At 32.5% G+C, this 27,869-nt stretch overlaps 1 protein-coding gene across 1 annotated transcript in view; it reads right to left on the reverse strand.

The window, feature by feature from the left end:
• LOC114343985 (cAMP-dependent protein kinase catalytic subunit 3) overlaps window positions 1-27,869 on the reverse strand; it is a 314,216-nt gene that overhangs the window by 229,869 nt on the left and 56,478 nt on the right. Inside the window, exon 2 of the mRNA XM_028294844.2 lies at window positions 13,405-13,652. Coding sequence (XP_028150645.1) covers window positions 13,405-13,552 — 148 coding nt within the window. The 5' untranslated portion in view covers window positions 13,553-13,652. The remainder of the gene's footprint in view (window positions 1-13,404; window positions 13,653-27,869) is intronic.

A 27,869-nucleotide genomic window follows, 5' to 3' on the forward strand; every position in this document is an offset into this window, starting at 1 on the left:
ATATAGCTTCAGAACAATATTAAGAAAGGAGTTATTAACCAACTGCGGGGCCTTCCAGAAATGGTAGAACTTTATACGTGTACCGAGTGTCCCAATAAGAATGGCGCTCGGCCATATCTCAGGAACCGTTTATAGTACAGCTTTGGGAAAAAAAGTTTTATAAGAAAAGTTGCCTCGAGAAAAGCCTGGAAATTATTTTTATAATTATTGTAAGTCCACCGCTAGAGGGCGTAATTGAATATCAAAAATTAAAAAATCGAAATTTTACAAAATTTGCCTAATGAAAGGGCACTGGAAATCCGATTATCGTATTCTTCATAAAATTCTGCGCATATTTTATTTCACAAGTTTAAGTCTACCTGTGCAAATAAGAGGTGGGGGTGAGTGGGAACCTTGTTATGAAAAAATCGCTGTAAGTCCGGTTCTGCTTAATCAATTTTTGCAAACTTGGTCTTGTTGAAAACAGCTCTTTTCGTCAATGTAATAGTTATAATTTGGGAACAGCCTATTACGTAATATGCCGGCTAGGAGGCGCTATTTATTTTCTTTTTAGAAATCTAGTTTTCTTTGAAAAATATTACATTCAAGTATGTATTTTTCCCTATATTACAAAATTAGACCAAATTAGCAACAGAATACCGAAAACCGCATGTCTATACCTTTTTTCTATCTCGAGATATCTTAAGAAACGTGTAAATTTTAAACATAACTATCCACAAGGAAAAAGTTTTCCTGTAGTTGGCTGTATACCGTGTGCTACAAAAAACAATAAATCCTGTATAAAAGGTATATTTAAAAAACCCTCAAACCCTTTTTTTAATATACCTTTTATACAGGATTTACTGTTTTTTTTTAAACATAACTGTTGCTGTCATATAAGTGGAAATATATAGAAGCAAGTAGTGTGCTATGGAAAAAAACAAAGAAACATTTTCCAGATGTCACCGTATATAATAAATCAAAACAAAATATGAAAAACTCTACTACTGGAGTGACGTCTTTGGGGATATTCCATTGCATATATTCTGGCCGCAACAGTTGCATTTCTTATGCATTCAAAAAATGTGGCTATTATGTCAAATGCTTCTTAGTTTGTAAGAATCATCTTGAATTTCTCTCTGTATAAATTTTATATAAAATTTAATAGAAACAAACCGCAACAAACCATCAATGAACAAATTTTTATGGTTTACTGATTTGACACATAATTTCACACATGATGACTTTTTGAAGTTAATACTTCTAATAGTTCTATTTTTTTCCATAGCACACTACTTATTTCCACTTTGACTTCCTTAACTTAGTTTACCGGTGACAATAACAATTATGTATTTATCTTAGTTGGGAATAGGATAATTGATATTAAAATATAATGAAATAAAAATTAAAAATTTGTGTAGAAAATCTGACGTTTTTACATTTTCTACGATTCATCGAGAGAAAAGCAAATGCGCGGAGGCAACAATTCATAAAAATTTACATATTAACGCTATTTTTTTGGTATTATTTTAAGTAATAAAATTAGTGTAATATTTAAATAAAAATAAAATTAAACTGTTTAAAATATATTTATTTCGTTAAAATCACAATAATAGAAGTATAACTTCTTACTCGCGTACAAAGTACACACACTCTTTTTTTGTTATATTTTATAGTGTTATTTGTCTTATTGTTGTTTTCATTCATTATATACGGTGACATCTGGACAATGCTCCTTTGTTTTTTTTTCCATAGCACACTACGTGCTTCTACGAGAATGAAAGAAGAGCTTTCTATGATCAATTAGGAGACGTACTGAGTGATATTCCAGCAGAGGAGAAAGTTATAATAGGAGGTGATTTCAATGCACATGTGGGCCAAACCAAGACAGGATATGAAACAATACATGGGGGATTAGGCTTTGGAACTAGAAATGAAGCTGGAGATGACATGCTTGAATTAGCAACAGCATTGGATATGGCGATTGTTAACACATTCTTTAAAAAGAGAGAAACTCAACTTATTACCTACAAAAGTGGACAACATCAATCCCAAATAGACTACTTCATGATAAGGAAAGAAGACATACGTGAATGTAAGGACTGCAAGGTAATAGTGAGTGAGACAGTAAGCCAACAACATAAGCTGCTTCTTCTGGACATCGAAGTAAAAAGCGAAACTAAACAAAAATATCGGAGAGGACCACAAAAAATCAAGTGGTGGCTGCTGAAAGATGAGAAAGAAGGTCTATTCAGGAGAAGAATAGTAGAAAAAATATGTTGGAACATGAAAGGAAGCCCTAATACAATTTGGAGAAAAATGGCCAGTAGTATTAGAGAGACTGCTATTGAAATACTTGGGAAAACGTCAGGAAAAAAGTTTGAGCATAAAGAGACTTGGTGGTGGTCAAACGAAGTACAAGGAAAAATAAAAGAGAAGAGAATATTATATAAAAAGTGGCAAGAAACCAGATCCGACATAGATCTTCAAAACTATATGGTGGCGAAAAAGGAAGCGAAAGTAGCAGTAGCAAAAGCCAAAGCAGAAGCGTATTCAAACCTATACGATCAACTTGATACCAGGGAAGGCGAAACGAAGATATATAAAATAGCCAAACAGAGAGCAAAGAAAGCAAAAGATTTTAATCAGATTAGATGTATCCGAGATGAAAATAATAAAATACTAGTTCACGAAAGGGAAGTCAAAAAGAGATGGAGAAAGTACTTTGACAGCTTATTAAATGAAGAATTTGACAGACAGCCTGTAGAGCCAACGGAGACAGTAGCAGCAATGGTCACCAAAATAACCAACGAGGAAGTGGCTCAAGCGCTTCAAAAAATAAAGAAAGGAAAAGCGGTAGGACCAGATGATATTCCTGGGGAAGTATGGAGAGCATTGGGAGAGACAGGAACAAGGTGGCTAGCAGGTCTATTTAATAGAATTATGGAAGTCGGACAAATGCCAGACGAATGGAGAAGCAGTATACTGGTACCTGTTTACAAAAACAAGGGAGATATACAACAATGTACAAACTACAGGGCTATAAAACTGCTTAGCCACACCATGAAAATATGGGAAAGAGTAATTGACAGACGGATACGTGAAGAGACCGAAATATCCGAGAATCAATTTGGCTTTATGCAGGGTAGATCAACAACAGATGCAATTTTCATTATAAGGCAATTGATGGAAAAATACAGGAGTAAAGAAACAAACGCTCATATGGTATTCATTGATCTTGAGAAAGCATATGATAGAGTTCCTCGAGAGATTCTGTGGTGGGCACTCAATAAGAAAGGAGTCCCTGGTGAATATGTAAAGATTGTGAGGGATATGTATGAGGGAGTAACGACTAGTGTTAGGACAGGTGTGGGAGAGACTGATAAATTTCATGTGAAAGTAGGATTGCACCAAGGTTCTGTGCTTAGTCCGTATTTATTCTCATTAGTTGTGGACCAGATAACAACGAAACTACAGGGTAACATTCCATGGTGCTTAATGTATGCTGATGATGTCGTGTTAGTAGGAAATAGTGAAAGAGACCTAGAACAAAAACTGGAACAGTGGAGACAAGCTCTGGAGGAAAAAGGTTTAAAACTTAGTAGGACAAAAACAGAGTATTTGGAATGTTCATTTAAAGATGGAGCTACTACAAATAAAATGGTATCTTTGGATGGTGAAATGATTGTGAAAAGCAATAGTTTTAAGTACCTAGGATCGGTACTACAGAGTAATGGAGAAATATATGGAGATGCATGCAGTAGAATTAGGGCTGGATGGATGAAGTGGAAAGAAGCGAGTGGTGTGTTGTGTGACAGAAAAATTCCAATGAAGCTGAAGGGAAAATTCTATAAAACAGCCATAAGACCGGCTATGATGTACGGAACTGAATGTTGGGCAGTGAAAAAGAAAGAGGAACAACGAATGCATGTGGCGGAAATGAGAATGCTTAGATGGATGAGTGGAGTGACAAAGAAGGATAAAATTAGAAATGAGTATATTAGGGGAAGTCTAGGTGTGGCACCAATTGATGCCAAAATGAGAGAGCATAGGTTAAGATGGTTTGGTCATGTTCAACGTCGAGACGTTAATCACCCAATACGAAGAATAGCTGAAGTGCAGATTCCTGGAAGAAGTAGGAGAGGAAGACCAAAGAAGACCTGGGGGGAGGCGATAAGGCAGGACATGTTGGTAAAGGGGATTAACATTGATATGACCCAAGACAGAATTGTGTGGAGAAATGCAATTAGGGAAGCCGACCCCGCATAGGGATAAGGCAAAGAGAATGATGATGATGACTACGTGCTTCTATATATTTCCACTTATATGACAGCAACAGTTATGTTTAAAATTTACACGTTTCTTGAGATATCTCGAGATAGAAAAAAGATATCGACATGCAGTTTTCGGTATTCTGTTGCTAATTTGGTCTTATTTTGTAATATAGGAAAAAAATACATACTTGTATTTAATATTTTCCAAAGAAAACTAGATTTCAAAAAAAAATAAATAGCGCCTTCTAGCCGGCATATTACGTAATAGGCTGTTTCCAAATTACAACTATTACATTGACGAAAAAGAGCTGTTTTCAACAAGACCAAGTTTGTAAAAATCGATTAAGCAGAACCGGACTTACAGTCTCACCTCTTATTTGCACAGGTAGACTTAAACTTGTTAAATAAAATATGCACAGAATTGTATGAAGAATACGATGATTGGATTTCCAGTGCCCTTTCATTAGGCAAATTTTGTAAAATTTCGATTTTTTAACTTTTGATATTCAATTACGCCCTCTAGCGGTGGACTTACAATTATGAAAATAATTTCCAGGCTTTTCTAGGGGCAACTTTTGTTATAAAATTTTTTTCCCAAAGCTGTAGTATAAACGGTTCCTGAGATATGGCCGAGAGCCATTCTTATTGGGACACCTGGTACGTACCTTTTTAAAAATGTGTATACTTATGTATCAACTATAATAGGTTTCTTGAATGTATCGTCTTCTATAAAAATATACAATACAACGCTATATCAAACATGGCGGGTGCAACGCTGAGGATGTATTCTGTTCATTTATTTGAGATAAAGAAATCAGTTAGCCTAAAAGAAATATTTTTATGGTTAAGAAATGTTATTACTGAAAACCGTGAATTAGTTAATATATATTAACTGACTTAAGATGTAAACTAATAATACTTTCCCGTAATAAAATTATTTAATGATTAGGTATGCTGTCTCTTTTAGATTATAAAAATAAAGAAAATTACATAATATTATGTCTGTTTCAATGTTTTACATTGGTTTTATTTTCCCTCTTGTTTTAGCTAAACAATGTTTGTTTTGTGACTTAATATTATACAGATAAATAATTAATATTTCATTAACAAAAAGAAAAAAATAAACAAAGATGTGTAGGTTAAATAATGCCATGTTTGAACTAAATATGATTGATTATTATTAGTATTAATAGTTCTTATGTGGGACCGTGTATTCGATTTTTTTTTGTATTTCCTAAATTTGTCAAAATAAATATCTATATCTTTATAAAAAAAATTTATTAAAGTAAGTTTACTCTTTCTCCATAATGATTTTGTTTTAGTGAATTGCTGATATACAAAGTGCTATTAACAAAAAAAAAGGAAAATTTAAGGAAGTTGGATTTGCCTCTCCATCCTTTTATTGTTGTGTAGAAGCCAGTGGTTTAAGAGTAGAGAAAATATTTGTATGTAATAATAACGTTTTATATCTTGTTTTTATTAATAAATAATGATTTTACCTTAACACAATGATTTATTTCGCCGTATGTAATATTTATCACTTTATTTTCAAGAAATATTAACTTAACTCTAAATATACGTTTATATCTGCGAAATATATTTCTTAACATTAAGTACATTAATTATTAATAGTAGGATAATAATATTCCTTACTAAGAAATATTATTGCTCAGAAAGAATAGTTTTGTAATGTCAAGAAAATATATTTTTATGACTAATAAAATTAATTAACATCAAGTGTAATTTCTTTCTGATAAATGGGTTTGAAGTTTGCCAGAAAGTGAAAGTTCAATCATGTTTAAGATATATTTCTTTGGCTGTAGTAAAATTTATTTGAAATATTTTAGAAAATGATATATTACATACAAAGATATATTTCTTAGGCAATATGCCAAGTCGATCTTTCTTAAATATAAATGAAGTAGTTTCTTTATGTCAAGAATTTTTTTCTCTCGGTGTATTTATGCGTTCTTGGTTCAGTATCCAGCTTTCAAATCAACATTGTAATATCAAAAGCACGTAACATCTCAGAGCTCTTACACTCAGTTCTTATCTGATGTTTTTGTTTCAGAGAATTGTTTTCATTTTTACACACCCATTTGTTGCTAGTTCTATCATTGGCCCTTATTTCTGTTGTTTGATCATTGTTTTCTGAAATCCAGATTCCCAGGTATTTGCATTATTTGTCAACCCTTTCTATTGGCACATCTCCCCAATGTATGTCTGTTTGTATATTTGTTCGTTGTCTTTGTTATTATCATTTATTTAGTCTTTTTTATATTCATTGTTAGTTGATATTTTTCAAAGATACTGCAAGTCTTGTTTATTAGTAGTTGGAGTTGTTCAGCAAGGCTTGCCGTAATCACGGTATCATCTGCATGTCTTATGTTGTTAAAAGTTCTTCTGTTAATTACTATTCCTTCACTTTCAGATAGCAATGCTTCTTCAAAAATGGACTTAAGGTCGCCATGAAAAAATGCTACATATTCTCAAGACTTCCGGTCTGGACGGTAGGGACATTACAATCATCGCAAATTTTTATTGGGGTCAGGCTGCATATGTTGGGAATCAGTGCTGTGAAAAAGTAAAAATCAAGCGTGGAGTTCGACAAGGCTGTATATTGTCACCAATGTTGTTTAATCTTTACGCTGAAACAATCTTAAATGCAGTGTTAAAAAACGCAAAAGAGGGCATACTCATTAATGGCGTGCTTATGAACAATATCAGATACGCAGATGACACCTTGTCAGTGACAGGATCAATTGAACATCTTCAAGCGGTATTGAACCGAATGGTGGCGTTCTCGGGATATATGGACTCAAATTCAACGCAATAAAAACAAAGTTTATGGTTATTAAAAATAGACAGCCGTAAATAATAATAACTATGTATAACGTAACAAGTGGTAACGACTTAATTGAACCCGTAAGTTATCTTGTATATCTGGGTACTCATATTAATGAAAGCTGGAACCCTAGAACAGAAATAAAAAGTAGAATTTCCAAAGCAAGAACAAGTTTTATGTTTAAGAAAATTCTGTGCAGTCACGATCTCAATTTGGAACTTCGCAGAAGAATGGTTCGAAGTTATTATATTCCCATTACTACTTTACGGAGTTGAATCATGGACCCTGACAGAATCGCTTTTAAAAAACCTAGAAGTATTTGAGATGTGGGTCTACCGCCGTATTCTGAAGATCAGTTGGGTAGAAAGAGTCACAAACGATAGGGTTTTGCAACGTTTCAATAAAAGTTGTTAAGTAGTGAATACGGTTAAAAGGCGGAAATTAGAATACTTTGGTCATATAATGCGTCACCCTGAAAAATATGACATACTTCACCTTGTCATACAAGGTAAAATAATGGGAAAAGAAGTGTGGACCGCCGTACAACTTCTTGGCTTAAAAACCTACGCCAATGGTTTGGGAAAACTAGCACTGAACAACTTCGTGCGGCTGTAAATAAGACAATGATTGTGAATATTCTGGGCAACATGAGAGCCAACGATCGACAAGCGGTCTCGGCACCTTAAGCAGAAGAAGAACAATGGACCATTATATACAATAAATTAATAGTAGTGGAGATAGAATACATCCATGCTTAACTTCTTTCCTGATTTCAGTTTCTGAACTGGGTTCGTTATCTAGTACAATTTGTGCTCTTTGATTTCATAAAAGGTTGTTACTTTTGTAAGTCTATTTTGTCTATTTTTGTGTTTAGAATTTGGACTAATTATTGATTTACTTAAAATGCTTTTTTAAAATCAACGTAACACATGCACATCCACATTCATATTCACGTGTCTCTAGGCGTATTTAGGCAGCTCTAAAAGCGGCAATAAGAGGGAAGACTGAATGACTTCAGCCATTGTGGGTTTTGATGGTATAGAGAAGAAAAGAAGGTACAAAGTAAGAAACAAAAAGCAGCAACAAAAAATAATTGCAAGGAAATAAGGATAGAAACGCAATGGAAAGAAATAAATAAAAACGCGACGATATTACATTATAAAGAAAACTTAAGAATTAAGTTACTTAAAAAACACATCTTCTTTTTATAATATGTAATAGATACAAGAATAAGATTGAAATGAAAAAGAAGAATGGCTAAATCTTCTGTACAAGATTTTTAAAATTATTTATGTTGGTCGCTTTATTTTTTTAAAACGTGTAGTTCAGAGAAATAAGTAAAAAAATATCCTGTTATTGACACAACCCCTCCAGGCCGAAACCAAATTTTTTGAGAAGTATGGACATCTATAATAATAACCTGTATGTTTCCTGCAGCCGATTTTGATGATATACATGGCTATAAACAAATGAAGATCAAAAAACGGTAATTTTCGCTTTTTTCGTCTATTACCAAAAAGTTAAGCATTCTAAACAAATATGAGAGTAAGAAACTCATAAATCATATAAAAAACTTCAATATGGCGTTCGCTGAATATGTCTAATTTTGAGTTTTTATAAATATTCATCATCATCATCATCATTCTCTTTGCCTTATCCCTATGCGGGGTCGGCTTCCCTAATTGCATTTCTCATCTTCTTTCTCAATACAATTCTATCTTGAGTCATATCAATATTAATCCCCTTTACCAACATATCCTGCCTAATCGTCTCCCCCACGTCTTCTTTGGTCTTCCTCTCCTACTCCTTCCAGGAATCTGCACTTCAGCAATTCTTCGTATTGGGTGATTAGCGTCTCGACGTTGAACATGACCAAACCATCTCAACCTATGCTCTCTCATTTTGGCATCAACTGGTGCCACACCTAGACTTCCCCTAATATACTCATTTTTAATTTTATCCTTTTTTGTCACTCCACTCATCCATCTAAGCATTCTCATTTCCGCCACATGCATTCGTTGTTCCTCTTTCTTCTTCACTGCCCAACATTCAGTTCCGTACATCATAGCCGTTCTTATGGCTGTTTTATAGAATTTTCCCTTCAACTTCATTGAAATTTTCCTGTCACACAGCGCACCACTCGCTTCCTTCCACTTCATCCATCCAGCCCTAATTCTACTGCATGCATCTCCATCTATTTCTTCATTACTCTGTAATACCGATCCCAGGTACTTAAACTATTTACTATTGCTTTTTACAATCAGTTCACCATCCAAAGATACCATGTTATTTGTAGTAACTCCATCTTTAAATGAACATTGCAAATACTCTGTCTTTGTCCTACTAAATTTTAAACCTTTTTCCCCCAGAGCTTGTCTCCACTGTTCCAATTTTTGTTCTAAGTCTCTTTCACTATTTCCTACTAACACGACATCATCAGCATACATTAAGCACCATGGAATGTTACCCTGTAGTTTCGCTGTTATCTGGTCTAAAACTAATGAGAATAAATACGGACTAAGCACCGAGCCCTGGTGCAATCCTACTTTCACATGAAATTTATCAGTCTCTCCCACACCTGTCCTAGCACTAGTCGTTACTCCCTCATACATATCCCTCACAATCTTTACATATTCACCAGGGGCTCCTTTATTATTGAGTGCCCACCACAGAATCTCTCGAGGAACTCTATCATATGCTTTCTCAAAATCAATGAATACCATATGAGCATTTGTTTCTTTACTCCTGTATTTTTCCATCAACTGCCTTATAATGAAAATTGCATCTGTTGTTGATCTGCCCTGCATGAAGCCAAACTGATTCTCGGATATTTCGGTCTCTTCACGTATCCGTCTATCAATGACTCTTTCCCATATTTTCATGGTGTGGCTAAGCATTTTTATAGCCCTGTAGTTTGTACATTGTTGTATATCTCCCTTGTTTTTGTAGACAGGTACTAGTATACTGCTTCTCCATTCGTCTGGCATTTGTCCAACTTCCATAATTCCATTAAATAAACCTGCTAGCCACCTTGTTCCTGTCTCTCCCAATGTTCTCCATACTTCTCCAGGAATATCATCTGGTCCTAACGCTTTTCCTTTCTTTATTTTTTGATGCGCTTGAGTCACTTCCTCGTTTGTTATTTTGGTGACCATTGCTGCTACTGTCTCCGTTAACTCTACAGGCTGTCTGTCAAATTCTTCATTTAATAAGCTGTCAAAGTACTTTCTCCTACTCTGTCAAAGTTTTTATAAATATTCATAACATGTAAAAATTAACTTGAACCTTCTCGTTACACGGATGCTGAGATTTCTGGTGCTTAAATCGTACCCTAAATTTCAAAGCAATCGGTCAAATAGTTTAAAAGTTATAATTTGTTTATCCCAAATTATTTTTTTGCGACACTATAAGTCAAAAAATTATGAAGTTACAGTAATACTTTGGATAGTTTATGAAAGAAGAAGATTCACACTATTAACTTAATTAAAAAAAAATGACAAAAAATAATTCTAAATATTGCAAAATTATTTTGCAAAAACATGTGAATTAAAAAAAGGGGGGGCTAACTTCGTCCCTAATTGTCCCAGAACAATTGTTTTTCTTTCTAAATGTGTATAAAAAGTCAGTCTTTCTAAATATGAAAAAATAATTTTTCTACGAGCGTGCAAAAATGTCTACTTTCGCGCACGCATTTTAGTTTAGAAAGTTTCACTTTTCCGCACGCGTGTTACTTTTCCGCACGCGGTTTTTACTTTTCCGCACGCGTGTTAATTTAGATATGTTAATATGGCCTTAAAGTAATTATAATACATGCAATAAACTAATATTTAGATATTATTTACTAATTTATTTCAAATATATCTTATTGTGTTCCTGTTTTAATGAAATTAACGCGACAATTCGATGAAATAAAATTATTTTGACATAGGTACTATTCGAAAGTCAAATCGATAGACAATAACAGTCGTTTTGAATCATCGTCATGGAAACCAAGATCGTCGTCATGCTAACTAATTATATTGAAAGTTTGGTTTTGACAACCTTGTCAAAGAATTAATTTGTGTACAGTCGGAAAAATGAAAGAATACCCATGAACGAACATATAAAACACGCTGTATTTTCCTGTCACCGTGTCATACAAAAAATTGACCAGCGCAAGTACATGTAATAATTATTATTACATGTAATTGCGCTGGGCAGTTTTCTTTGTGACACGGTGACACGAAAATACAGCGTGTTTTATATGTTCGTTCATGGGTATTCTTTCATTTTTCCGACTGTATGTATTTTCATATTACCTAATTAAATTAATTGATTAAGATTTGGTAATTTTTTAAAGACTCTTAGAAAAAACATTGTTCCTAACTCTTGCAGATAGTCTCTTTTCCGCACTCGACTGCTTGCCGAACTCCCGCTTCGCGTCGATCGGCAAACTGCAGTCGCGTGTGGAAAAGAATAACTTTCTGCACTTGTTAGGAAATAGTATATTGTGCAACAAGTGCAGAAAGATACTAATTTCTCACGAGTTTAAAAAGTTGCGGTACGAGCGCAAGCGAGTGCCGCAATTCAAACGAGTGAGAAATTATCTTTCTGCACGTGTTTCACACTATACTTTTTCTACAAGCACAGTTTTTCCTAAAAATAAAAATCACAATTTCCAAACGACGATTAATTATAATAGGTACCTATGTGATAAATTTTAAACTATATTTAATTAATACCTACTAATCAATTTAAATTCCTTATACCTAAATAAATTACACAGAAATCAGTTAAAAAATTAATGCACTGCCTTAATTTGTTTAAATTTAAACAAATATTACACATTATTGACATTATATTTATGCAGTCACGGATTTACACAAAACCTACTTCATTCGACGTCTCTTGCACAGGTTGCTAAATCCTTATTGGTTATTTGATAATTATAAAATGTTTAATAAGAATAAAATTGTAAAATAAAACAGTTGTAACATCCATAATTTAGTTTCTATGCTATAGTTAAATATAATAATTGTCTTATAGGTTATATATTTGTCTACAGTTTAACCACGGATGTAAACAGAATATAACGTTACTCAGAATGCGGTAGTCCACGGATGTAAACAGAATATAACGTTACTCAGAATGAGGTAGTCAACTGTGCAGAAAAGAACTTTGCGGCACAGAAACGTCACTTTGCGGCACAGAAACGTCACTTTTCTGCACACTAATGTCAAATATCTTATACTGTGAGAAAATATCAAGTTTGCTAATATAAAACCGTGCAGAAAAGTGCACTTTGAATAGTGGTTGTAGAAAAATAACTATTTTCTACGGGTAGCGGTTAAAAAGTTACTCTAATTGTTTATAAGTAAGCAAAAAATCGACATGTTTTTGCAAAATAATTTTACACTAATACTTTTTGTCATTTTTTTTAAATTAAGTTAATAGTATAAATCTTCTTCTTTCATAAACTGGTCGAAGTATTACTGTGACCTCATAATTTTCTGACTTATAGTGTTTAAAAAAAATGAATTTCGGAAAAACAAATTAAATAACTTTTAAACTATTTGACAAATTGGTCTGAAATTTACAATATAATTTAAGCACAAGAAGTCTCAGCATTCTGTGTAATCAGAAGGTTCTAACTTAATTTTTACATAAGTTATGAACATTTATAAAATCTCAAAATTTATGACTTATTTTGCAATTTTCTAAGCAACAAATAAGGATAGACATATTCGGCGAACGCCATATTGAAGTTTTTTATATGATTTATGAGTTTCTTATTCTCAAATTTGTTTAGAATGCTTCACTTTTTAGTAATAGACAAAAAAAGCGAAAATTTATCGTTTTTGATTTTCATTTGTTTATAACTATGTATATCATCAAAATCGGCTGCAGGAAACATATAGGTTATTAATATAGATGTTCATACTACTCAAAAAATTTGGTTTCGGCCTGGAGGGGATGTGTCACGAGAAAAATCTTATTTCTCTGGACCAGTATTTTCACTTGCTAATTTACATATTTTGTATCATATTATTATGATAATTCCTCGACACCTAATATGGTAAAAGAGGCAACCGATTATGTATGTATGTTATTATGATAACCATAGACAAAGGTTTAAATACATACAACTTCAACACATAGTAATTAACTTATTAGTCATAACAAATATTCATTACCAATTTACTATTTTAATAGGAATATAAAATATAATTGGTTTCTTTGGAAAATTATTAACGGACCTGTATGCCGGTATAAATAAATAAAGACCGCGGTGACCTACAAAGTCCTAAACAAAAGAACTGCACTCACCTATCGTCTTGATGATATTGAAATCGTCAATATCGTACCCATCCTTTTCTTTGTCATCGTCTGAATACTCTTCACTGGTGACCGCGGAGGACGAGGCCAAACTTTCGGTACTCTCTTGTCTGCTGCGGATGCTGTAGTCAGCCATCATGTGAAAGTATGAATTATGAGAAACTATTACGTTTGTTGTTGCACTATACCGCTTATAGTCCGAGAAAAATTGACCACCAAGTTTTAACTTGCGGTAAGACCTGTAAAAAACAACAAAAATTAATGGTATTACCTAGAAACACACTTTTGTCTTGATATTTTATGATGATGGACAAAAAATATTTAAGGATACCTATTTTAAGAACGTATGTATGTGACTTTATTATTAAGTTGTATCTGAAAGGCAACAACTATTTGTAGATATTTTAAAATCCCTTACAAAATTATGGAATACATTAGAAGAATTTAAGAACAAAAATATATCAATATCTGGACCTCAATCGTTGGGGATCAACAGCAGAATATTAAGAAGAACTGTTGTAGTATGAATAATAGTAAGCACAAAGTTACAATTTAACATAAGTTTCAAAAAGGCAAAATAAAGAATTAAGACAAGGCAATGACAAGAATGGAAACAATGATAAAGTAGAAAAGTACGAGAGAAATAGACCTTGGAAACAATAACCAATATCTATTTTCTCGTTAAGATTCCACAAAATTTATTACAACTATGTGACTACAGCTGTTTTCGGCAGAGTGCCTTGAGAAAGACACTCTGCCGAAACAGCTGTAGTCATATAGTTGTAATAAATTTTGTAGAAGTATAGAAAACAAGTGCCTTGAGAAAGGCACTCTGCCGAAACAGCTGTAGTCACATAGTTGTAATAAATTTTGTGGAAGTATAAAAATCAAACGTTTTCAGTGTTTTATTGTTAGATAAAATGAACTTCCATCACGTAACGGTCGAATCCATCAATTAAGTCGATAACAGTTGAAACTCGATTTGAGCTATGTAATTCATTGCGAAAATCTCCCCAATTGGTAGAATTTCGGTCAAGTAAATTGAAAAGAAGTAAAAAAAGTTTTAGTACACAATTGTTGGTGTAATGAAAATTACATTTTCCACCTACCTCTACCGAAAGTATACTTTTCCGGACCTGATTGTAGGGAGCAAAGTTGTACTTTTCCTCCCTAGGGAGGAAAAGTAAAAGCGACGTCATGTTATTTCATTCATGAACATTCATTATTGACGCCCTGTACAATATCTATTTTCTATTACGTAAGTATCTATACATTTTAACGTGTATGTAAAAACACTCTGTATTTTGCAGAATGGTAAAAAACAGTAAATTGTTATTCTGATTTAACAATGTTTACATTAATAATTTGACTTATATTTGACAGTTGACAGTTATATTGTACCTACTTGTTAGTTTTAGTTCTAATAAATTTTGTTGGTTAGTTACATAAAAAAAATAAGTAAAAATGAAAAAATTACTTGTTATTTGAGAAAGGTGGAAAAACCATATGTATAACATGGGAGTAAAGTGCCTTTTCCTCCCTTGAATGATTACACCCTCAATCAACCATCTTAGGCCAACTTTGACTACAAAGTTGGCCTAAGATGGTTGATTGAGGTTTTGGTAGGGTTTCACCATGTTCCCATAGGCGATATCCTTTAACATCGGCGTTTAGCCTGATTAATATTATTTTTAAATAATGTAAATTGAATTTTAAATTCAACCATTGTTTGGTTCTGGGGCTATTTAGCAAGTATGCACGTAAGTAATCTAACCACACTTTTTTAGCTTTTTAAAAAAAAATTTCAACCATCTTTCAATTCTAATAGTGGGATTACTTATTTTATTGTAGATTCACTGATGATGGACCGATAGGTCTGAAAACGTTCTGAATTGGACATATTTTATTCAATCCATTGGGATTTTTTAAGTTTTAATAAATATACCAATTTACATAGAAGTGGTTTTACTTCTTGTTAGAGTTTTTTAACTATATGGTATACAGCCAACCTAGGGAACTTCCCTTTTACATTATTTTCTTATTTATTCTTATTATCGTGATATTCGACAGATTTTTTTTTAATAATTTAATAATTTTTTAAGCAGCGATGCTTCTCCTGAATCTATAAATCAACTTGTAAATGTTGTTATTTTGATTGTTGACACGACTCGACCGTGAAATATTAATAATATCGAATAGCTGACAAAGTGTTCTTGAAAACTAGTGCACTATATTGGGCAATTGGTGTCACCTAATTATTTTACAACAACCGGCGATGTTTGTTTTTAAGATATTTAAAATTTAAATGAATATGAGTTGCTTTTATTTTGGATGCTGATTTCTGTACACTCACATATAAAATTCAATTCTTTTTATGTGACACACATTTTTCAACTTGTCAAAGTTGTAAAGGTTTATCAACATCCAAAATTGAGATCAAGACATATTCATTTAATTCTTAAATGTACTAGAAACAAAACCAAGACATACACATTTGTTTACATTTTAGTACGTGACCTAGATTTGTTAGAAGCACCAGTCGACAATAATGCATAGTCAACTAATTCATATTTTCGTATGTCATGGTCAAGCTGAATCGGCAATATAAACAAACTACATGTTACAAGTTTGTTTATATACTTATACATGAAGGCACCGTGATTCATTCTAATTGATTCGTTAATTAAATATCATTCTTAATCCAGATGCACTCGTAGATGGTTCTACTTTAAGCACACCAACTTGTTACTGATAATATTTAGTAGTGTTCAATAAATAAAGTATGGACAAATAGTGTATTTCTAACAACCAACCCTCTTCTCAGAGTAACTACCCCATTACGACAACGTATTCTTTTATATGGCGATCCTGCCAGGATAGATTTTTCCAGTATTTTATCTGGAACAGCACAGTTTAGCAAATATTTAGACGAAAATATTAATGAAATAGTTAAAATTATTTATAAATACAGTTTTATTCATGAAATAATCTTACCGAAATAAACTCGAGCGCCGATTTGTTAATTTACTTCGCGCCGATTAAAATGGCCGATTTGTAATCTCTTCGTGACAATTTGACATTAGATGCAGAACTAAAAGTTTATTATGGATATTTTCTTAAATGTGACAGTATTGAAAACTCAGAAACTGGTTGAAATTAGACAGAAACAATCTAAAATTATTCCCACTGTAATAATGTACAGTAGAAAATTACTGCTGTAATAATAATCTGATTGGACAGAATTAAACACGTGATGAAAAATCTTACTACCCGATTGGAAGTTAAAATCATACAAAATAATCAATAGTAATTACACAAGAGCTTTTAAAATTACCGGTTTGTATCCCGAGTGACAATTTGACAGTTTAAAGTTATGTCAAATTGGTTTATCTTTATTTATATTATTATTAATTTATTAAATTTATATATATATATATATATATATATATATATATATATATATATATATATATATATATATATATATATATATATATCAATCGGTTTTAAAACGTCTTGCGACGTTGTCCGATGCCTAATTTCCATGACACTCTATCATCCCATTGGCCCTCTCTAAGATCTCTTGCGCTCATCGCAAGATGATACATAAATTTATTAAATTTATGTAGGTAAATTAAATTATGTCAAATATCACGAGGGCAAAAGAAATCGGTAATTTCTAAGAGCTCGAGTGAAATTAGGTAAGATTATTTCATCAATCACAATTAATGTTTTACAACTTGTTAAAGTGAACAGCATGAGCTGGTTTAGCAAATATTCAGACGAAGATATCAATAAAATATTAGATAAAATTATTTAAAAAAACAGTTTTATTGATGAAAAATAGATAATCCTACCGAATTACAGTCGAGCGCTTCAAATTTCCGATGTTTATTGTCCTCGTGATAATTTGACATTAGATGCAGAACTAAAAGTTTATTGTGGTTAATGTACTTAAATGTGACAGATGTCAAAACTATAAACCTCGTTGTAATTAAACAGAAACAAAATACTTAAAATTATTCTCAGTATAATAATGGAAAGTAGATTATTCGCAGTATAATAATAATCTGACTGGGCAGAATTAAACACGTGATGAAAAGTCTTACTACATGGTTGAAAATTAAAATCATTAAAAAATAATCAGTGTGATTTGTATTTTTGTACTTAGTGATTTATATTGGTCAGAATCTCTATGAATGAAAGAATCGAGAGAATAATTTAAAAGGCGATTAAGAAAAAGAAACGTCTGAAAAGTTTGAAACTTACAAATGAACTGAAGGTAATAGAGATGAATGATTTTATATCATGTATAATTAAATATTAGTATAACTATTTACATACACATATTATAAATTTCAATTCTGCGTATGGTAGTATTATTTTAAAATAAAATCGAAGACATTGAAGTTAATATGAAAACTTAAACACGCATCACGCACAAAACTACAATTACGCGTTTCCGATAATTCGTACAAATAGAATCGAAGCCTTTAACCATTTCATTTACTTATAGCTTTCTGTATACAATATTAGTATAAAACATATATCGGCCTTCGACAAAATCTAGTAAATTTTCTATAATTACCATCTTTAACGTTGTTGATGTATGTTAATGGGTTTAGAACAAACTGGACATAGGCATTATCAGTATTTCCTTGTAAGTGGTATATATACATTATATTTTAATTAATACTGTCGCCGTAATTTGTTAATGGTTGATTATCATGGAAGTTATATATTATGACATAATTTTATTATTTATATAAGACATCAAGGGGTCGACTATAATGACATTTCTTATAAATTCATTTCTTAAAAAATTCGAAAGTTAATATTTCGGCTATGCAATGAGACATCCAGTGAGGTATAACTTTCTACACCTCATAATACAGGGCAATATTGCCGGAAGAAGAGGCCCAGGCCGAAGAAGAACATCCTGACTAGTATCAAGTCACCACTGCTAATCTGTTTAAAGCTGCCGTAAACAAAGTTATTACTGCCAATATGATCATCAACGTTCGATAATCGGACAGGGTACTGAAAGAAGAAGATAAATTGAGCATTACAGTTAATCATCAAAATCATCACTGATGCTATAGGCACAAAGTTGGTCACAAACAGGTCGATTTCTGTTCTAAGAGGAACACATTTTTACTATACATAATATATCTGTCATTTGTCAACCCCATCCTTCCACTGCCCCAACCCCTTTTTTTTTAATGGAGAATATACCATTGTGCGACACATCATTAGAAAGGCGTTGAGATGGAATATTCAGACATAACGATCGTTCACGATTTTTTTTTCGTAAAGTACAAGACATATTAACCCTTAACTGGTGACCATGCGTCTCACAGACTCCGCACGTTTATTAACGCGTCTGCATTTCTCGCCACAAATACGTAGCAACCTGTAATTCGGAGTACCTTCCTAGCTTTTAGAGTATATTCGAACGTGTTAATGAGATACCTCGCTCGTCTCGTTTTCGAAATATTTACTGTCGCGGAGTCTACTAGACGCAAGGTCACCATTAGTGTTATTTTAATATGGATAGTTCTCGTAAAGCTGTAAGAGTATTAGACGATGATTTCGAAGAAGTGTGCACAAAATGGTATAATGAGGCGAACAGTGACATTAGTGATGATGATGTGGAAGAAGGATATTATATAGAAAGTGATCATTTTACGGACAGTGAACAAGAACTAATTGAAAATGAACAGCAACAAGACTCAGAAATGATACCTAGCGAAGATGAAGAAGAGCGTGTCAATTCCAGCAATTATTACTATGGAAAGAATAGGTATAAGTGGAGTAAAAAGGGGCCAACTAGAAACGTCCGTACGCCTGCTCACAATATTGTTGTACTCCCATCAATCCGTTCAAAAGTAGAAAAGTCAACGAGTCCAGTTTATTATTTTAATAAATTGTTTTCACCAGATATGTATAGTCTTATTGTCAAGAGAACTAACGAAAAACTCGCAACTTTTCGGCCAAAATATCAACAATATAAAAAAGTTAAATCCGAGTTGGCTGATACTGATGAAATAGAATTGAGAGCTTTCTTGAGACTGCTTTTTTATACTTGGGACTTCTATTTATAAGTCAAATCATGAGGATGTACGAAGTCTGTTTGCTACGAACGGGAAAGGACGGTCTATATTTAGAGCAGTTATGTCGCAGAAACGTTTCCTGACCCTGATGGCCGCCGTAAGGTTTGACGATGCCTCGGACTGAGAACAAAAAGCAAGGGATAATTCAGCTGCTGCTATCCAAGAATTCTTTGACTTATTTGTAAGCAATTCAAAAGATGCATATACGGTTGGGAAAATGTGTGTGTAGACGAAACGCTGGTAGGCTTCAGAGGCAGATGTCGCTTTAAAATGTATATTCCCAGCAAACCTTGTAAATATGGGATAAAAATCTTATGTATGACTGATGCACGAACTGGGTATTTACATAATGCTTACATTTATGCTGGGAAAGGTTCAGATGGATTTAGCCTCACAAATGAAGAAAGAAGAATGAGCATACCTACTCTAGCAGTTATAAGATTAGTCAAACATCTTTACAATACTAATAGAAATGTAACTGGCGACAACTGGTTTAGTTCAGTTGATTTAGTACATCATCTATAACAACATAAACTCACTTACGTTGGCACAATGCGAAGAAATAAAAAAGAAATTCCTCCACAGTTCCTTCCGCGAGCAAATCGTAATGAAGGCGACACTTTGTATGGATGTACCAAAGACCTAACACTTTTATCCCGTACAACTAAGAAAAATAAAGCTGTGATATTAATTTCTTCCGTGCATCATTCCATAGAAGTAGATGCAGATAATGGACTACCAGAAATAAATTCTTTTTACAACTCGACCAAAGGGGGTGTAGACGCGATGGATGAAAAGTGTGTAAAATATTCCTGTAGCCGCAGAACACGTAGATGGCCCATGGCTATTTTTTATAAAATAGTAGACGTATATGGAGTAAATTCATACATTATGTTTACTTCGATTCCCGAAAATAATTCGACTAGATTCAAATTTATAGAAACCCTGGCCGATGAACTCGTTTCCTCACATTTGCATAGAAGATATGAAATGCCAACATTACAAAGGCAGCTGAAAGAACTGATCGGAAATATCCTTGATATTCCCGAAAATAAGGCTAACGAAGAAGAAAAGCTTGAAATAAGAAAATATTGCTACATCTGTCCATCCAAATTAAGAAGAAAGACTGCATATTTATGCACAACGGGTCAAAAACCCATATGTTTGCAATGTTCTCGAAAAATTTGTATATATTGTAAGGGTAGAATAGATTTTTAACGTTTTTTTTGATTTGCAGGTTTTGTGCAGAATTGCAATTATGTTGTTTTTAACAATTTTTTATATAAAATGTACCTATTTTGAAACATACATATTATATTATATTATTTGTTTGTATATGTTTAATTTTTTTTGGAATATGACTTTAAAAATTTTGTGTTTTAAAACATGTTACCATTTTTTCTGTTTTTGTTATAGGTCTTACAGTTTGATTTTTTTCTTTTTCACTAAATAAAAATGACATTACAATATTGCTTTATTATTACAAACTGTTTTATTGCATTTTTTAGGTGCCAGCTTGACAAAAAGCGCTTTTTTTAGCCAGCAGTCTGTTAGACTCATGGTCACCATTATGTAATTAAAAATAGGGTCACCAGTTAAGATCAAACAGTAGCGATCAACAGGTAGCAACAAAGGCGTTCCAAGATTTCGGCTCTAATTTTGAATATTTTGTCGAGATATTTGGCACACATATTCGTAATATAATAAAGAATGGCGGTACAGAGCCCAATTTCAGAAATATAGTCCGTCCGCTATAACTTTTCCCATGCGGTACGATTCATTTTCAATCAAATTAAGTCAAAACAGAAAGTGAAACCTACGCCGATGTATGTAGTATATAGTATACAGTATACAAAATGTATATACTTACACATCGACGTTCGTTTCAATTTATGTTTTGACTTAATTTGATTGAAAATGAATCGTACCGCATGCATGGGAAAAGTTATAGTGGGCGGACTATATGTTAGTATGTGGAAATTACTCTATAACTAAATAAAATATTGAAAAAAGGAGCCTGTCCCGCCATTAAGAAAGACAAAAAATACACTTTCTTCAAATAAACTTTTTTATCCCGTGCCTAGATTTTGTGTCACATTGGAACTACTAAAAATCGATTTAAAAAAAAAATCGAACGTCACTGACTTGGCAACATTTCGCGCCTATGTGTATAAAAATTATTGTTTTTGATAGTATAAACGTCACTGTCAGTGTCGAATTACCGATGCACTGTTGCCTCACTTTTGAAAGTTCGCAGAACTTTCGCAATCTTGGACCGCGTTTGTTGCTACCTGTTGATCGCTACTGTGTGCCCTTAAGGGTTAAAAAAGTAACGTAACGTTTACGGTTTGCTAACATGTAATTTTTCCTGTCACGTCACCTTTACTTTTGATCTGACAGAAAAAAATGACATATTAGCAAACCATATGCGTTACGTTTCATTTTAAGAGGTGTTGTATTTCAAAGCAATTAAATGTGTTTTTTAAAATAGGCGATGCAAATATCGAAAAAAATATTGGATGATCGTTATGTCTGAATACGCCATCTAAATACCTTTCTAATGATGTGCCCATATGGTATATTCTCTATTTAAAAATAAAGGATTGGGGAATTGGAAGGGGGGTTGACAAATGACAGATGTATTTATCGTAAAAATGTGTCCCCCTTAGAATAAAAATCTAACTGATTCGTCATTTACTGAAAATCTAATAACTACTCCCAAATATCGAGGTGGACTGTTTTCTTTGGCCCACCCTGTATATAGACGAGTATTAAACAGAAACATGTTTTTATTTACTTTATAGATATCTATCCAGAATAAAAACATTGACTGGTGCTTTTGTTAATCTCTGTAGTTAATTTTTTATTGTAATTTGCAAAAACAAAAGTAGATATCAAACGTACATTCCATAATTTAGATTCGTCTGTGTTTATCTTTGGTTTGTTTTTAAATTTTTGTTTGTGTTTATGGGACCGGCAGAAATAATTATAAATAAGCAGCGATAAAAAATTAATTAGGCTGTTTTATATATAGTCTGTTAGAGGTTATTGTGTTGTCAAAGATTTTGGAGTAACAAAAGTAATTACACCAGTTAAAGGGGGAATTATTTTTAACCCGTACATTAGCACAGCACCTAATTAGAAAAATTCAGTACAAATAAATGAAAGAGGTTAGCATGACGTTCAATAATATAAAACATATGAAAAATAGTCATACACGTACATCGTACATAATATTACAATACAACAGTAGCCGCTTATAGTCAAGGTACATTGAAGACTCTGAAGTCCATAACTTAAGAATCTTTAACGGCTTGGAACAGTCCTTTAAGCTTCTACTGGGAAGCCCACCAAAATATCATTATTATGTTAGTATAGAAGTGTAGTAAGCAAAATACATACTACTCTTTACGCAAAAACACTTTTAGAGCTTCAGAAAACCGATATTTTGTGCAACTGAAGAGTAATTTTGCGACATAAATATCTAGAATGGTAGAAACGAGGAAAAACAGTCCTTTTGAAATTTACCATCTACAATACAACAAAAAATATTTTAGTAGTCAGAAATTGAAATGCACTTATGTTGAGAAAGAAAAAGAAAAATCAGAAAACACCATTAATTGCAAAAAGTTTTGAAAGAGGAGTAAGAACATTTGAAGACATTGTAACGTACATTGTAAAAACGAATGGACACAAGATGATAAGGTTACTGTAAAAAAGAATAGGATAACCGCATAAGCAGAATGGTGAAACCAGTGTGGTCAAAAGAGCAAGGGATAAATCACCAATTGACAGTAGAATTATTGGACGACCGCACAAAATATGGAGTAACAAACTTCCATAGGAATATCAATGCGCCAATGAACAAGAAATAAGAAGGAAGAAAAAAAGGAGTAGAAAAATGATCCTAAATTGTATGATTTGGTGAGTGTACACTCAAAAAAATTTAGTTCGTAATATTGATTAACAGTGATTATTGAATAGTATTTCGTTGTAACAACAATTTAATGTTTTATTTTAACGAACTTTTAGACATTGACGAATGTATTTGGTTATTGTCACAATGATTGAATAATAATTGTGAAAATAACTAGAGTACATTAATCAATAACACTCAATTTATTCAGCCAATGACTTAGTTTCGTATATTTAATAAATAATGTTTATTCTGGCAGCAACTCACTTTCTTGATTTCGTAGATGACAAGCAATTACCTTGGTTTATCGTGACAACGTACAGATTTTATTAAAACAATGGACAAATGTTGTTAATATGGAGTAATATATGATTATTGTATAGCTGTAAACTGATTGTTGTGACAACGAATGCATTAATCAATCTACTACTGCGTTTAATAACCACAATCAATGCGTGCATGGTGACAATAAACGTAGTTGTTGAGACAATAAATGATTTGCTTGACCATTTGAAATGTAACGGCTTTTCCTTATCGTGATACTCCTAGCTTCTCTATGTTACCATTGTTTAAAAAAGAATTCTTTGTTAAACAATGCTGTTACCTCTGCCGAAGTGCCGAATAATAATTTCATTTCGTTTCCAAGTGTAGTCCGTAGTAGAAGGAAGTTTTCGTGTGTCTATTATCGTGAAATTTCGGTCGAATTCTTTTTAAATTTTTTTCGAATCCTGAGAAAACTAATTAGCATTTTTAAAAATTTAAACGCAGAATAAAATAATACAGTATTGTCGAGGGTCTGAAGTCCCTGAGAACTTCTATAATGATTATTTTAATAAGTCACAGGGGTGAAAAAGAGAAAATTTAGTATAATTTTTAATTTCAAATATACCACTCAAAAGAAACTTTTTGTTTATTCTAAGGGACTTTCAGCCCTCGGTAATAATGTAATATTTTATACTGCGTTTAAATATTTCAAAAATACTTATTAGTTTTCTCAGGACTCCAAAAAAAATGAATGCGTTTAAAAAGAATTCGATCGAAATTTTGCACCTGCGCTCTCAAAAAGGATTAAAGTGTTATACATTTTTGAAATCACTATTTCAAACGCTTTTAAATGAGCTGTCACATGATGTACTCTCCCATTTAAAAAAATCAAAGTTATGCCTGTCACCTAAGAGGGATCGTGTAAAGTTCAAAACATTGATGTTATAATATACTTTCATTATTTTAAAAATCGACCTGTCCGAGCGTTTTGCTCATGTGCTAAAAATAAATAAGTTAATAAGGGGTGGGGGAGTGTAACACTTATTCCAGCGCACTGTATAAATGAAATCATAATAATATAGTCTAAGAGCTAGTGAACCCTTCGACTAACGGTCGTCCTGTAAGGCTAAAAATTTGTCTATTGATAATTCATAGCACACCAAGGCTAAAAACCATGACCTGGCAGGCATCAGTGGTGCACGTGTATCTACCAGGTGAATCGAAAAGTGCATAGTTTAGGGGTAAAATAAACTTTCTCCTGTAAGGTTTAAATTTAAGTATGTGTTTGAGTAAATCATTTAGAAGACATGTGTACAATGACAGGCGATTCTGAAGAGCATAAGACCTTGCCAGGCGAGGGGAAAGATTAGGGGTTTTTCCTAAAATTATTTTTTTTTCTATCGAACAAATTTTTTTTAAGTTTTTTGAATCATTCCAAACAGAAAAGGTCTTTAGGGATTTTTCTATTAAGTTAATAGTTTTTGTTATATAAGCGATTGAAAATTTTGAAAATAGCGAAATCGGCAATTTTTAACCCTAAATCGGACATTTATCTAAAAACTTCAATGTTGCCAAGGTACGTAGATATTCTTTAAACATTGATTGGTGAAATCCCAAAAAGTTTTTGCAATAAAATATCGAAAACCCCTTTGTTTTTTTAATTGCTAATCAACCGGGCGCGACACTGTAGTAAAGTGAGGACGTTTAAATTTGCATAAATTCATTATCTCGAGAATGGGCAAATTTCAAGAGAAATCCTCAGACAGGTCGATTTTTATTTTTGAATTAGGACTTCTTGACATATATATAATACTAGTGACGTCATCCATCTGGGCGTGATGATGTAATCGATGATTTTTTTAAATAAGAGTAGGGGTTGTGTGATAGCTCATTTGAAAAGGTATTTAATTCTCTATTCAGTAATATAAACATTAACATAATTATTTGTACAGGGTGTACAAAAAAATGTTTCTTCTATTTGTCAAATTTAATCAAAGTTAATTTAATAAAAAAAAATGTTTTGTACACCCTGTATAAATAATTATGTTAATGTTTATATTACTGAATAGAGAATTAAATAACCTTTCAAATGAGCTATCACACAACCTCTACTCTCATTTAAAAAAATCATCGATTACGTCATCGCGCTCAGATGGATGACGTCACTAGTATCATATATATGCCAAAAAGTCCTAATTTAAAAATAAAAATCGACCTGTCTAAGGATTTCTCTTGAAATTTGCCCATTCTTGAGATAATGAATTTATGCCAACTCAAACGTCCTCACTTATACTACAGTGTCGCGCCCGCTTGATTAGCGATTAAAAAACAAAGGGGTTTTCGATATTGTATTGCAAAAACTCTTTGGGATTCTATCAATCAATGTTTAAAGAATATCTACCTACCTTGGCAACTTTGAAATTTTTAGATAAATGTCCGATTTAGGGTTAAAAATGACCGATTTCGAAATTTTTCAAAATTTTCAATCGCTTATATAACAAAAACTATTAACTTAAGAGAAAAATCACTAAACATCTTTTCTGTTTGGAATGATTCCAAAAACCTAAAAAAAATTTGTTCGATGCAAAAAAAATAATTTTAGGAAAAACCCCTAATCTTTCCCCTCGCCTGGCAAGGGCGTATGCTCTTCAGAATCGCCTGTCATTGTACACATTTCTTCTAAATGACTTACTCAAACACATACTTACATTTAAACCTTACAGGAGAAAGTTTATTTTACCCCTAAACTATGCACTTTTCGATTCACCTGGTAGATACACGTGCACCGCTGATGCCTGCCATGTCATGGTTTTTAGCCTTGGTGTGCTATGAATTATCACTAGACAAATTTCTAGCCTTACAGGACGACCGTTAGTCGAAGGGTTCACTAGCTCTTAGACTAATAGGATTTCTCATATTATGAGAAATCAGACAGTGTAAATTCCATTAGGTTTAGGACAAAAAAGGGGGATTTAAAAAATTATTGTTAATCAATATCATACATTGGGCTAATGCATTCAGTAATTAATAATATAAAATAAGTTCATAGTAAGAATGAACGAAACTGATTGTAAGAATGAATATAATTGCTTGTAAGAATAACCGTATTTATTGTGGGAATGAACGGAATTAATTGTAAGAATAAACGGAAATAATTGTAGAAAAAAACGAAATACGTTAGGAGAAATAACAATGTTATTGACACAACGAATAGTCTTCGTCTGTCAATTAACGACGTTGTTGTTTCAATGAATAGTGTTCGTTGACTCAATGAACAGAGTTCGTAATATCAATAAAGTGATATTACGGTATACATAATGAATGTTCATCCATTCAATAAACGTAATACATTGGCTCAACTAACGAAAATAATGAATTGATGAACATCGCTTTGTTGTTCCAATAAAACCAAGAATTGGACAAATTTTAAGTATTGCGTTTGTTATCTGAATTAACATTTTTATTGATATTACGTACCTTTTCCGTTGACTGTAAATGGGGTGCACAACTGACTTGCTGAGTAACCTTAAACAAGCAGCAACGTATCTGTTACAGATATCCTGGCGAACACATTATAATGAAAAACAGCATGAAATAAACAAAATAAACAAAAAAACACTAAACCATGCATAGTCACCACTCTTCATGGGGATATAACCAATACCACTAAAAAGTAAAACAAATTGCTGAATGCGCTGAGTTTCACCATTTTAGACTTTCCCGTGATGCAAAACATCGAATCTTCCACTCTGCAAGATGGCAAAGGGGCTACAATTTCAAAAGCGACAAATAATTGAATGATGAGTCTGTTATAAGTCTCCTCCATGTCGTCAAAATATTTGACACGCGAAAAAGTGTTAATATCAATTTAACAGCAGGAATAAGTGAAAAAGTTAAAAAGACGTTAATTATTAGTTAATTAGTTACTAGTTCCACGTTACAGAATTTGTGTAAGATCAAAATATTTAAAATTATGAGAAAAAAAAAATATTGTTTTGTAGATTAAGAAATCTTCCACGCTACAGATAATATATATATTTTTTTTTGTTTACATGACTTGCTTGTTATGTGTTATTTGGTGTTAAGAAATGTTATTTGTTGTTAGATTTATTTTAATAAACGCAGTGTCAAATATGTTTCTGTATTCCATCTATCTAATCAGC

Source organism: Diabrotica virgifera, chromosome 2, assembly GCF_917563875.1.
Source record: "Diabrotica virgifera virgifera chromosome 2, PGI_DIABVI_V3a".
NCBI classification, from domain to species: Eukaryota; Metazoa; Arthropoda; class Insecta; order Coleoptera; family Chrysomelidae; genus Diabrotica; species Diabrotica virgifera.